The sequence below is a fragment of the Setaria viridis genome, chromosome 1, assembly GCF_005286985.2.
Source record: "Setaria viridis chromosome 1, Setaria_viridis_v4.0, whole genome shotgun sequence".
Lineage (NCBI taxonomy): Eukaryota > Viridiplantae > Streptophyta > Magnoliopsida > Poales > Poaceae > Setaria > Setaria viridis.
The window spans coordinates 25,309,739-25,321,631 of NC_048263.2; the positions used below are offsets into that span (position 1 = coordinate 25,309,739).

The following is an 11,893-nucleotide window of genomic DNA, read 5'->3' on the forward strand; positions in this document are numbered from 1 at the left end:
AACAACCTACTTTGAGAACTGAATCTTACTCCAGCTTCTAACAATATTTCGTAGTTTTCCTTGAGAACTTGTTGGAATCTACAGTATATTTCATCCGATTCCCAGTGTGTTATCAATTATCATATACATGAGCAGCTCCACCATCTACAAAGAGCGCAGGGAGAATGGACTCCTGCAAGTGGCAACAGCCTGCAGTGCTGATGGAATAGGCAGCTCATTACTGATGAGCTGATGACCATCATGTTATAACTGCACAGCAAAACTTGGGCCCGACTGCCTACTTTTGCATCCCTCTCACTGTCATTTAGGCCTAAAATCTATATACCTATGTATGTGGCCCCAACTGGTCTTACACCGTGTAGAAGATCATGGCTTCAGGCCCCGATACCGATGAACTTCAGCTGTTTTTCCAAGGAAAAAAAAGTTAAGTACTAGGTGCAACGAAATACATAAATTTCACTTGCACTACTGTCCATTGAAATCTGCAGTTAAGATAAAATACAATGCTACAATGTGCGACTTACAAGGCTGTTGTTGGGGTCTCTCCAGTAAAAGCCACGGATGAACATGGGCAGGATGTTGCATGCCACCAACACATATATCATCAGGGCGTGCTTCCCCATCCACTCCATGGTAATGGTAGGTCTTCTAAACCCGTACACGTCCACCTGAAAGATTCAAGACAGTTACCATGAGATTTCAGAGATGATGGATGACACTTTTACATATATGTTTGTGCTCTTGGGTCCAAGGGCTGACCAGAGTGTATATTCCAGCAAAAAGGAGCCCCGCAGCACCAGCAGTAGCCAAAGTGTAGCTTATCGTGTATAGTGGTTTATTCATGCGCATTCCTGAAATGAATCATGGAAATTGTTTGAATTCATCTCAACTACCAAGTTCTCACTTCTCAGGATTAGAAATTGATCAGTGTTTAGTAACCACATACCAACGAAGTCCATTAAGAAGGCTACTGCTAGCATGCTGAAGGAAGGGATCAGCCAATTGGTGATTCTTCCCCGGTGTTTCTGCAAATCAATTTAGCCCAGTGGAAAAAAAATGAGAATACTTCTCACAACTCCACAAGAATAAATTCTCAATATGACATCACAACCTTAAATTATACCTCAAAATGGATAATTATATGCCCAAATTGCAGACCAATCAAGCAAGTGACAATTGCCATGACAGAGCTGAATCGCGAAGAAAGAACAGTCAGAACGAATAGTCAGTTGGAGGAACTTGCATTGCAAAACAAGCTTATGGGCAATGATGAAAGTTAGTGAGGCACTGACCTCAGGAGGCCTTCAGGATCAAATGGCGCCTGGCACCATGATGGAGCATCTGGTGGTAGCGGTCCATTCTCTGGATAATTTATACTGCATTCCTGCAGGAAAGCGAAAAATGTTGACTGAATTTTGTGACAAAGGGAGCAGAAAGAATTACTCTGAGATATTGGAATGCATATCAAACCTTCGTACGTGCGTAAACAGGCCGTCTGTAGAGATGATCGATCCCTAAAATTGTACGGTCAACCATTCCAACTGCATTGCAAGCCGGTCCAGTATCTCCTCTGACTCCACATTTCACCTGACAAATTCAAATGTATCATGAATATCTTTATAAAAAAAAGTATCATGAATATCAGCACTTATGCTGAACCTATAACAAGATACAGAAAATGCAGCAACATTTTGCACTTACAGAGAATGACTTCTCTATGGAACCAGGACCTGATATCTGATAATCCCAGTCCGGAACATATATTCCATATAAAAGAACAGTATATGTGAAAGAAAGGACCAATCCTACAAACCTAGCAGCACAAAAACAAATCATATGTTAGAAATGTGAGAAATTTCAAACTGCCCTCTATCCTGAACAGAGTATGCAGAAGAAAAGAAGAAAAAAAAATTGGAAATGGTTTGCAAATCTGTGTACTAAGAATTCACTGACTCACTGTAACTACTGAGCATTCGTGGAGGTAAAAGAAACCTAAGAATAGGGATAATTTTAGACTAAACTCACAGTTGGTAGCGGTATCTCCTGAGCAAATCAAGTCCAGAATCTACATCATCATCTCCCTTGAGCCAAATCTCACATATTGCAGCAAGGAGATAGGCTATCGCGATCCTCTGCAACAATAAATCCATCATATAGCATTCAAATGACCTGTCACTTTTTGCAGTACCGAAAAACGTCATTATATTCTGAATGAAATGTTTTGATAAAATGGTTAGTACCTGAAGTATTCCCATCAACCGTATTTTCGCCAGATCAACACCGAAACTGAGACTGTGAACACCATGAAAAAATCCACCTACATAAAAGAAACATCACGTACAGAACATAACTGATTGTTAGACTTAATTATGTTGGGAATATTTTGGTATAACCCATTGTTTAATACTAGCTGGGAATAACCAAAATACCTTGGAGAACGAGACCAAGGCAGAATAACTTGAGGGCTCGAAATGCCGCTTTCTTAGTTGCCTCCAATTTGTCTGGCACACGCTGCATGCACATAGTGGCAGGATAAATCATTCAACATTCTGGTGAGTTAGCATTTACTCTGAAAGGAAAGCTAGTGCTTGTGATCTCGGTGTCCAGTACCTTGTACGCTAGTGTTAGTGCGACTCCAACTATGAAAAGAAAGAATGGCATGACGAAATCAGCTATTGTTAGGCCATCCCAAGGAGAGTGATTCAGTGATGGGATGAAGCCTCCCGCGTCATCAACAACGATCATAAGCTGCAAAAAGAACAAAGGAAAGCATTTACGCTGTGTTTTGAGTTAGCTGGAAAATATATAATTCTTTTCAACATTTCATGGGCGTTTTCCTGCTCTTAGTTTCCCCTTACACAGCAAGAAGATTAGGCGTCTTTCCCCCCAGAAAAAGGATACTACAGATAGCTGCATCTGTTCTTCCTTAAGAGAAATGATGATAGCATGAGCAACATTACTCAGCAAGTCAATGGTTTCCTGTTTCTAGTGCGTAAAAGAATCCAAATGCTCATAATGGGTTGGGAATAAATGACAATAATCCCACACCTGTCATAGTTAGGCCGTAGATTCACGCAGGCTAACAACAATCACTCAATGTAGCTTTGCGAGGACTTTTTGGTCGCGGGTGAGTGTACGGACAAGGTGCGACGCTTTAGACCCAAATGTAGCTTCGCGAGGACTTTTTGGTCGCGGGTGAGTGTATGGACAAGGTGCGACGCTTTGGACCTAAACTGTTGGATTTCGTACGGCACGCTCCACGACTGGTGGTCAACTTTAGCGGGCGGGCAAGTTGTCGATACGAAAGGCTTGAGAACACTGATCATCCTCGTGTTGTGGGAGATGGAAGGAGCGCAATGCACGGATTTTCCAACGCTAGGAACAATCACTTAACCGATTAGTGGACAAGATAAAAGAGGAGGCAAATACATGGGTCGTGGCAGGGGCTAAACACCTAGGGCGGTTAATAGAGGTCGTGAGGCGTGCTTAATTGTCCGGTGTATCGTCCCGTTCCCTTTTTCCTGGATCCTAACCGGGGATGTGAGTATACGTAACTTCATTTTGTTTTGCCGTCGGGCTTTCCCCTTTATTAATATAGGGGCAGCACTCTTTAGAAAAAAACAATCACAGGACGTGTAAGTTACTTAACACCAACCGCAGCAGATCCTATGCCAAGCTTATCTGTATTATATTAGTGAATTATTAGGTCCTGCAATCCTGTAACCATTGGCTAAAGCAGCAGCATTATTAACCATCGTACTGATCCAACACCATATTCCAGTGGCAGCAGCCAACACGTACAGTTGAGTTAGGAAGGCATTGGATTCTGAAGCCAATTAAGCTCCAGTTTCACTGGCTTTACCTCGACCAGCGGAACGTACATATTCTGTATGCAAATGGATGGACTAGTCCATGCCAACATAGCCGTTCCTGGATTCCCGTTCTAGAGCAAGCCAATGGAACGAAAAGTGAAAAAATCAGAGATAAGAAACAACCGGTAGGAAAACTCAGTATGGTGACATCCGGAACAGAGCCGCATAGGAATCACTCCTAAGAATTCTTTTAAGCAAAATAAAAATCACAAAAGCTAGTGTTTGTTTCGTTGGGAGATATTTGTGAGTGAATTTCCGTGGGATGGGTACTCGACATCTGTCATCTGTGTCCAATTCATGCTGACTTTGCCGTGCTACATGCGCTGTGTGTCGGTGTGTGTGAGTGTGAGCTTGAAGCCTTTTGTGCCCTTGCCAATCACAGTCTTGCCCAGCACAGACGGGTAGCGGTTGCCGTGCTCCCATCAGTGCACTGCTGCACGGCACGACCATTTCTTTGCTGCCTCTGATCTTGACCTCTGCTCTCACAGTGAAGTTAGCGCGTGAAATTAACTCGGTCCAGTCGAGTCAAGACTCAAGCGACCACGGCCTTGTTTAGTTGCCAAAATTTGGAGTGCTAAAATTACATTGCCAGCACTGTAGCACACTGTAGCGTTTTGTTTGTATTTGTGAACTATTGTCCAAACATTGACTAATTAGGCTCAAAAGATTCGTCTCGCAAAGTACAACAAAACTGTACAATTAGTTTTTAATTTCGTCTATATTTAGTACTCCATGCATGTACCGCAAGTTTGATGTGATGGGGAATCTTCTTTTTGCATAGTGCCAAAGTTGGGAGTTGGGGGTAAACTAAACAAGAGCCACGTGGAAGGACATGGGTACATGGAGCACACAGCACAGGCCCTGCTCTCTGTCCTTGAAATGGCCATCAATTCCCCTGCGGCAGGATCGATTCCCTCACGGCACGATCTGTCGCTAGGGATCATGTCCACATCTTCTCCGTCTCTCCCTTTGCACTTTGCAGGTGCCTGTCCCCGTCCCTGCGCTTCAGATCGCATGACGGCTGCTCAACAGATTCTTCAGAAGCTGGCTGCTCTGCGTGTGATCCTGGGTGATCATACGTACTGTTTCAAATCTTGAGATCTATAGATATGAATGTTGTGACTCCAAATGGACAGGACAGCATGTAGTCATCTTTTTTTCCCCCGCTCTTAGGAGTACGTTGAGATTAGATTAGGTACGACCCGGTGGATCTTGACCCCGCGCGAGTGAGTTGGGCACTGTCCACGCGGTGAATCGTCAGGGGGGTCACCTTGAGTGGGGGTGGCTTTGGCTTTCGTTCGTGTCAAACTGCAGTTAGCGAAGGACTTGTGACCCCAAATGGACATCAAATAGTCATCTACCTAAATTTCCTTTTTCTTCTCAGGAGCACCGAACACCTTGAGAAAAAAAAAATAACTATGACTCGGTGGATCTTGACTCGCGCTAGTGTGGGTACTGTCCATGCGGCGAATCCATCAGATGATCACCTTCAGGTGGAGGAACGAGAGTATGAGACATCTAGTGGGGTGGCTTTGGCTTTCGTTCGTGTCAAACTGCAGTTAGTGAAGGACGTGATCCAAGCTCCCGGTCGGTGCTTGACTGGACGATAAAGGATGCTACTAGTTGAAAAGAAGCAGCAGCAATATAGTGGCAGCCAAGTGCATGGTGATCTCGACGGCCTCATCTCTGCTCCCTAATCTAGCAGTCTTTTCTGTTAAAGCCTGTTGTCGTGCTAATGTCTTTAGCTACGCGTCATGCATGCGATGGGCGGGATTAGCGACATGTTTGTGCGAAAAGTACGTGCTTTGGCTTGGAGCCACAAGCTCGCAAAGCTATAAGGGATGGCTTTATTATCCATGGAAACCAAAAGGAAAAGTATACAGATCTTTATACTGAAAAAAAACCAATAATGGAGGGACTCTTATGCACTAAGCTAGCGCATTTGATGTCACAGTCATTTTATTACAAAGATGATGCCGGCAGGCAGTCATGGATAAGTGAAAAAGGTAAATACCCCATCCATATCCGTTCCAAATTATAGGTCGTTTTGACTTTTCTAAGTTTATAGATAGTATCATGCACTTAGACATATACTATATTTAGATGCATAATAATACCTATGATTATCAAAAAAGCTAAAATGACCTACAATTTGGAACGGAGGGAATATGATATATGTTTGGTTATGACAGCAGTTGACCAACCTTGGGCTAGGATCAGAATAGGCTCGAGTGATCAAAGTCCTTTTGGCAATGCCCTAAAAAAAGTCCTTTCGGCAATCAGGCAGCCTCGTTCGTCTCCACAACTGGCCATGCACACCAACTGGCCGCGTGCAGACCCTGGCCGGCCGGCCGGCTATAGCTTTTGCCCGGAGGAGGCCGGCTCGCTTGCCGCGCGTGCAGGCCAAGCAAAGCGAAAGCAAAGCAAACCAATCCCGAAAACCCAATAATCCAAGCGCAATGCGGCGGAAAAGAGAGAGAGAGAGAGAGAGCAAGCAGCTAGCCGGGTGCGGCTCAGGCCGCGCCACCGGTGGAAGTGTAATCTGCGCGACGCCACGCCACGCCACGGCCGCGCCGGGCAGGGCGCGGCATCTCTGTTCCGTTTCCCTGGACACGACGCGGTGCGGTCCGACAGGTTCCTGGCCGGCTCCCCTGTACATTCGCGTGCTAAAGAGGCGAGCGCGCCGCAGTGGCGTATTCCGTGCTCCGCTCACTGCCGTCCCTTTTGCCGGGTGAGGTTATTCGACGGGTACGTGCTCGCACCGGCACCGGCGAGAGGGACGTCGTGCAGCGGAAGCATCGGCAAAAGGTGCTACGGACGTCGTCGCGTGAAGGGGACACGGGACACCACCAGGGCTGGCCGGCGCTGGATACACGGGTTCTTGGAAGGAATTTGTATGTGCTAAATTCACATGGGGATCGAGATCACAGCCCCCAGAATCTGGTTCAAAGCTGAGCTGAATTTTCTTTCGAAAGAAAATAGCTGAGTTGAATTTCTTATAACATTTCTGATAATGAATTCTGAAGCTGTGGTTCCTTTCCTATGTCCCTATGTTTTTCATGGTCTTCCAGTCGATCTGTGGCTTTTTATCTCTGAATAAAATTGGTTGGCACGTCGTCACTCTCCAACATGGATTGGTGAACTAGAATCGGCCTTCCCCAGGGTGTAAACCAAGCAATACACAATGCTGTATGACTCGAACTCCAATCCACATGTACGTGCACGCGACACTCTTTAACGTCAGCCGGGCAATGCGTCGAGGTCCCTAGCTTACGGTGCATCTGGGCCTCTACGGCCTGGGGGAGCAGCACCCTGACACTGACACGACGAGGCCGGTGGATCGGTGCATGTTCATAGGCTACCGCAAAAGTCTAAGCAAAATAAAAAGATTATCCGTGGAATCATCGACTCATTTAGTATAGTACAGATATAAAAAAATGATTACGGGTGGGCTAATAACAGCAGTCCTTTCCATGATGGTACAGGGAATCACATACTATATGCTGTGCTGTGCAAACCTTGCTGCCCAACTAAAGGAGCAACACCAACAGAAGCAGAGAATTTTTCCTTTGGTTTCTCTTCTCTTTTTTCTGATTCTGAATTCGTGTCCAGCTAAAGAACCCACTCTGCCACTCATGGCCCGACAGGCAGGTGGCTGGAACCACGCCAAGTGGGGATTTCTCGGTAAATACTGCCCTTACATGTGCCTCTTTTGATGTGTTTACCTTGATGTTGATGATCCTATTGGAATCTGATCATCACGCGACACGTTAGCATGTTAGTAAAGTGGCGGCATGCTAACCAACTGTTTGCCCCAGCGTCACTACACCAGAAACAGGCGTCCGTACGGTGCCTAAAGCTGGCGAATAGCTGCCATACGGTTCCTGTGACCATGATGGTTTATTAGCATAACAATCAGCAGCTCTGTTTTTGTCTGCTTGACCCAATTGACCCTGACTCGGATTCCTCTCTCCGTGCTTGTTTCTTTATGGCGTCTACAGAGACATGACTGGATGATCAAGGCGACCATGAGTGATGATGAGCGAAACAAAAGATTCTTTTTCTTTCTTTCTTTTGCTAAAGTTCATGCAGAGGAGTACGCAAAAGCAAGCAAATTTGCTGGTGGCGCTCCTGATTCGAGAAGGGAAGGGAGGGGAAGCAGACAAGGGAGAAAGCCAAGAGCAGGGGGGGTGGGGATCAAGGATCATGGGGGCACGGGGACAGTTGGGCATTCGGCTCTTCATCACGACGAGAGACATGAATCATGATGAATGGGCTCGGTTGGCCGGTGCCCCTCGAAGGATGGGCGAAAAGGAAAGCGCAGCGGCCGACGACGAGATGATAATGCTAGCTGGCGTACGTCACAGCGAATCGGGAATTCAATTCGTTCGAGAATTCAGTTCAGTACTCAGCGGATGTAGTAGGAATAGGTTGTGCGCGCGTACCAGGACGGTGATCCCGCGGAAGACGTCGAGGGAGACGAGCCGCGGCTGGCCGCGCGCGGCGGGCGACGGGGGCGGCGAGGGCGGCGGGGCCTTGTTATTGGCGCCGGCGCCGGACTCGAGATCGGCCACCGGGGCGCCCGCCGCGTCGTCGCTCCTGACGAGCTCGTACCCGCCCATGGCCGACGCAGCCGTCCTCCTCTGCCGGCAGCACAACGCCGATGGTACGCCGCCGCCGCCGCCGGGCAATGCCCCTCCTCCTGCTGCTGCTGCATTCCCAACCGCCGCCGCCGCCGCCATCGCCGCCGCCAACACACACACAAACTCAGATGCGGGGACAGAGAGATGGATAGAGAGAGAACCGCCAAACTGATCGATAAAGCACTCCCCGCCTCCGCCTTACCTGGGCAGTTGCGTCTGCTTGCTTGCTTGCCGCCCCTCGGCTTTCTGGCCCGGGACTCTCCCGCTTGATCCGGGCAGAGGCCTCTCTGGTGTTTTTTTTTTCCCTTTTCTTTTGAAGCGCAACAAACTCGCGTGATCTCGTCTCGCCCTCCGCGTCTCCCGCTCTTGTAAAACTTTGTGAGCTGCGACCCTTCCCTCCCTCTCTCGATCGGGGAATCTGGTTGGATCGGTGTGGACGACGGCTGGGTTCCCGCTCGGCGACGCCTTTCGCCTCCTCCCCAACCTGCCACCCCCCGGATCGAGCTGGTGGTGGATCGGCCACTGGTGGCGCGGCGTCGCGTGTTTATGTATATACTACCTATATATGTCGTTTCAGACAAGAAAACGAACGGAGGTAGTATATGTGCTCACTGGCCCTGCCGGCGTCTCTGCTCTTTTTTTTTTCTGCTCGCTCCTCTTGGGCCTGTGGCACTTGGGTGATCGGTGACGGATGGTCTAGGGATTATTTATAGCGGGACAGCTCCCGCGCGACGTGCCCCGGCCGCGCCATCACTTGCCGTCCGCCAAGCGGCGCGGCCACGTCCGCGCGCCCCGCCTTTCCGTGATGCCCCTCCCTCTCATGAATGCCGTTCGGGATCGGGGCTGGACCTGGCGGCCGGGGTGTGGCTGTTGCCGTGTGCCGCGCTGAAGGGTGAAGAGTTTGACAGGTGTTGTGTTACCGGCGGCGACAAGTTTTGGATGGAACGGGGAGGTGGTAGGGGCCCGGGTCGGGAAACTTGTGCTCCTCCGTGGGAAGTGATCGCGGCCGCTGCCGATAAGCGGATGAGGTGAATCCGATTCCTCGCGGTGGTGATATGTGCCTTCCTTTCCGCTAAAGGGGGCATGCACTTATCGCCGTCGGATTGACCAGAGGTGTGGCTCGTGTGCACTTGAAACATATCTTAATGATTGTGGATTCGGTAGATGATTTTGGATTATCTTTGTTCTCCTTATTCAGGTTATCTCGTCAGACTACAGGTATATTGGCAGTGTGAGAAACCATAAAATCGACATCTTCAGTATGTAGCAAACAAATCAGGTGTTTCAGTTAAGAACGTAGATTCTGAAGAAAAATACAGTAACTCATTATCTATGTATCAATTGAAGTAAATGACATGGATAGTTGAAGTTTTGAAGATAATTATCTTAGGGTTGCTTGAAACGGTCCAGAAAACACTTCAATCCATCAATGACTCTGTCAACTTCATCTTGTCATGAATCCATTGATCTAGAGTGACCGACAGAACCTGCCTCAAGTAGATGTTTGTTTCAGACATAACATTCTTTTATGCCGTGATATAATGCATAGTGATAATTATGAAAAAAGAGTCCTCTTGTGATGTGAAATGCATAGCAACCATCCTTAAGTTTCTTCGTTTAGAATAATTTGGAGGATTATTATGTGAACCAAGCAGATCCTCCATCATAAGCCTTTGGATCATAACTCGTGCTTTGCAGCCCAATAAAACAGTTAGCATGGTAGTTGCCTCCAAATAATAAAAAAGATTGCTAACATGACTTGGAGGGTTCCACAAAATCGCAGGTAGGATAATTAATATCTTACATTGAGGTTACACGATATGATGTTCAGCTTGTTTCTAGGGCATTACAGTCATCTTAATTATTTCTTTTGCAGTCTATAATCATCACACCTATAAAGAATTTGTAGTGTATAGTTCTTTCCTTTTGCCAAATCCAGTATGTTAGTTAACTTTTTGATCTACAACATGGCTCATGACCATTTATTAGTAATACGTTGCAATGTAAATCGCCGACCTGGCTGATAAGTTTTATTTCCGTGAGTCCTTAGCTTGGATTCTATGGAAAAAAGAAATTGATAAATCTGCAAATGAGCTGCAACAATGCATCATCAAATTGGATGGATGTTTCGGATGCACAGATGTAGATGCAATCATGCAATTACTCTTAGGCCCCGTTTGGTTCCTTTCATTTTGAAGGAATTGGAATCTATTTAATGGAGTAGGCTAATTTATGTTGGAATGTGGCATTCCACAACTTTCCAAAGTTTAGATATAAGCCTATCTTAAATTTATGGGGTGGGAGATGGAAATTGATTCTATAGATTACGGTTATTAGAATGGAATTCAATTCTTATAGCACGCTCTTGGACTCGCTTCTCTATAGTAGAAATGCAGCATATAAGTATCTCTCCCATATCACCAACTATAATATACAACTATATTCCACATACAATTATATTAGCTTAATTAATTTGTATCTAAATTATGATTATTAGAATGGAATTCAATTCCAATGATCCAAACGGGGCCTTACCTGAATGAGAAGGGCAGTTACTCCACGCACGTAATCCTCCGTCTCGAGCTGATGCAGGACTCCATGGCCATTTTCAATCCTGCACCCCGGCTTCCGGCACTTACGCACGCTCCTGCAGCTCTCACACGATGACCGGGACCGCAACGGCCAACGGATCGCCACCTCCATTCTGCGGCGCACTGGCCCGCGGCCGCGCGATCGAGCGTGGCGGCGGCATCAGTCCGCATCGCTTCATTCTCCCCGGCGCGCTCGCGCTGTCCCTGCACTGAACCGCGCATGGTCTTCGCTTGCGCCGCTGCTCGTCCACGCTTGCCGCCGCCGTAGCCGGGGCGGCGTGCCTTGCTTCCTCGGGCTCTTCGCGAGAAGCACGATTTGGAAGGGTCGTGAAAACGCACGAGCTGGAGCCTGGCTGCGATTTGGAAGGGTCGCGAAAATCTACGAGCTGGAGTCTAGTTCAACCGACCGATGTAACGTCTGGGATCCGACGGCAGGGATAAAAAGACGACGAGGCCCAATCTCCGGCGAGAGACTGTCCGCAGGTTTCGTCAATCGAAGATGACAGTTGGTGGATGTTGGCGTGCCTCACAGAAAGAGCGTCGGCGTTGAAGATCAATCGCAAGGGGACTCGTGTTAAGCGCTAGTACACTCCGATAGTCGTTGGTCCCTTCAGTTCGTACGGATATAATAAAGGATAAACAACTGAACTACTGAAGAAGCGGGGAACTCTTGGGAGTCTTCTTGACTTCTCGGATAACGTGGGCCTCATTATTGTGCGAAATGCTGCTTTATTGGCCCATCCATCCCACCCAACAACGGGGGCTCCTATGCATATTCCGGAAGGTG

At 47.4% G+C, this 11,893-nt stretch overlaps 1 protein-coding gene across 2 annotated transcripts; it reads right to left on the minus strand.

Moving 5' to 3' along the window:
- Window positions 1-68: 68 nt before the first annotated feature.
- Window positions 69-9,196, minus strand: LOC117852603 (uncharacterized). 2 transcript variants are annotated; one of them, XM_034734769.2, is made up of 14 exons: window positions 8,718-9,196; window positions 8,318-8,583; window positions 2,611-2,748; window positions 2,430-2,511; window positions 2,241-2,317; window positions 2,026-2,132; window positions 1,702-1,813; window positions 1,471-1,587; window positions 1,293-1,384; window positions 1,124-1,190; window positions 947-1,025; window positions 760-851; window positions 525-668; window positions 69-401 (listed from the first exon to the last, which is right to left on the minus strand). In XM_034734769.2, the coding sequence occupies exons 2-14, from the start codon at window positions 8,492-8,494 to the stop codon at window positions 375-377; spliced, it is 1,311 nt and encodes a 436-aa protein (XP_034590660.1). In that variant the 5' UTR covers window positions 8,495-8,583; window positions 8,718-9,196; the 3' UTR covers window positions 69-374. The 2 variants fall into 2 exon arrangements, with proteins under 2 accessions (XP_034590660.1, XP_034590653.1); XM_034734762.2 differs by lacking the exon at window positions 8,718-9,196 and having other exon boundaries at window positions 8,318-8,614.
- Window positions 9,197-11,893: the final 2,697 nt, after the last annotated feature.

Excerpts from the sequence above, each read along its gene's own strand:
- LOC117852603 (XM_034734762.2), bottom strand. The coding sequence starts at position 8,614 with ATGGCGGCGGCGGCGGCGGTTGGGAATGCAGCAGCAGCAGGAGGAGGG. Across the intron at positions 852-946 it reads CTTCTTAATGGACTTCGTTG|GAATGCGCATGAATAAACCA; the intron begins GTATGTGGTTAC and ends GATTCATTTCAG. Across the intron at positions 669-759 it reads TTGCTGGAATATACACTCTG|GTGGACGTGTACGGGTTTAG; the intron begins GTCAGCCCTTGG and ends TGAATCTTTCAG.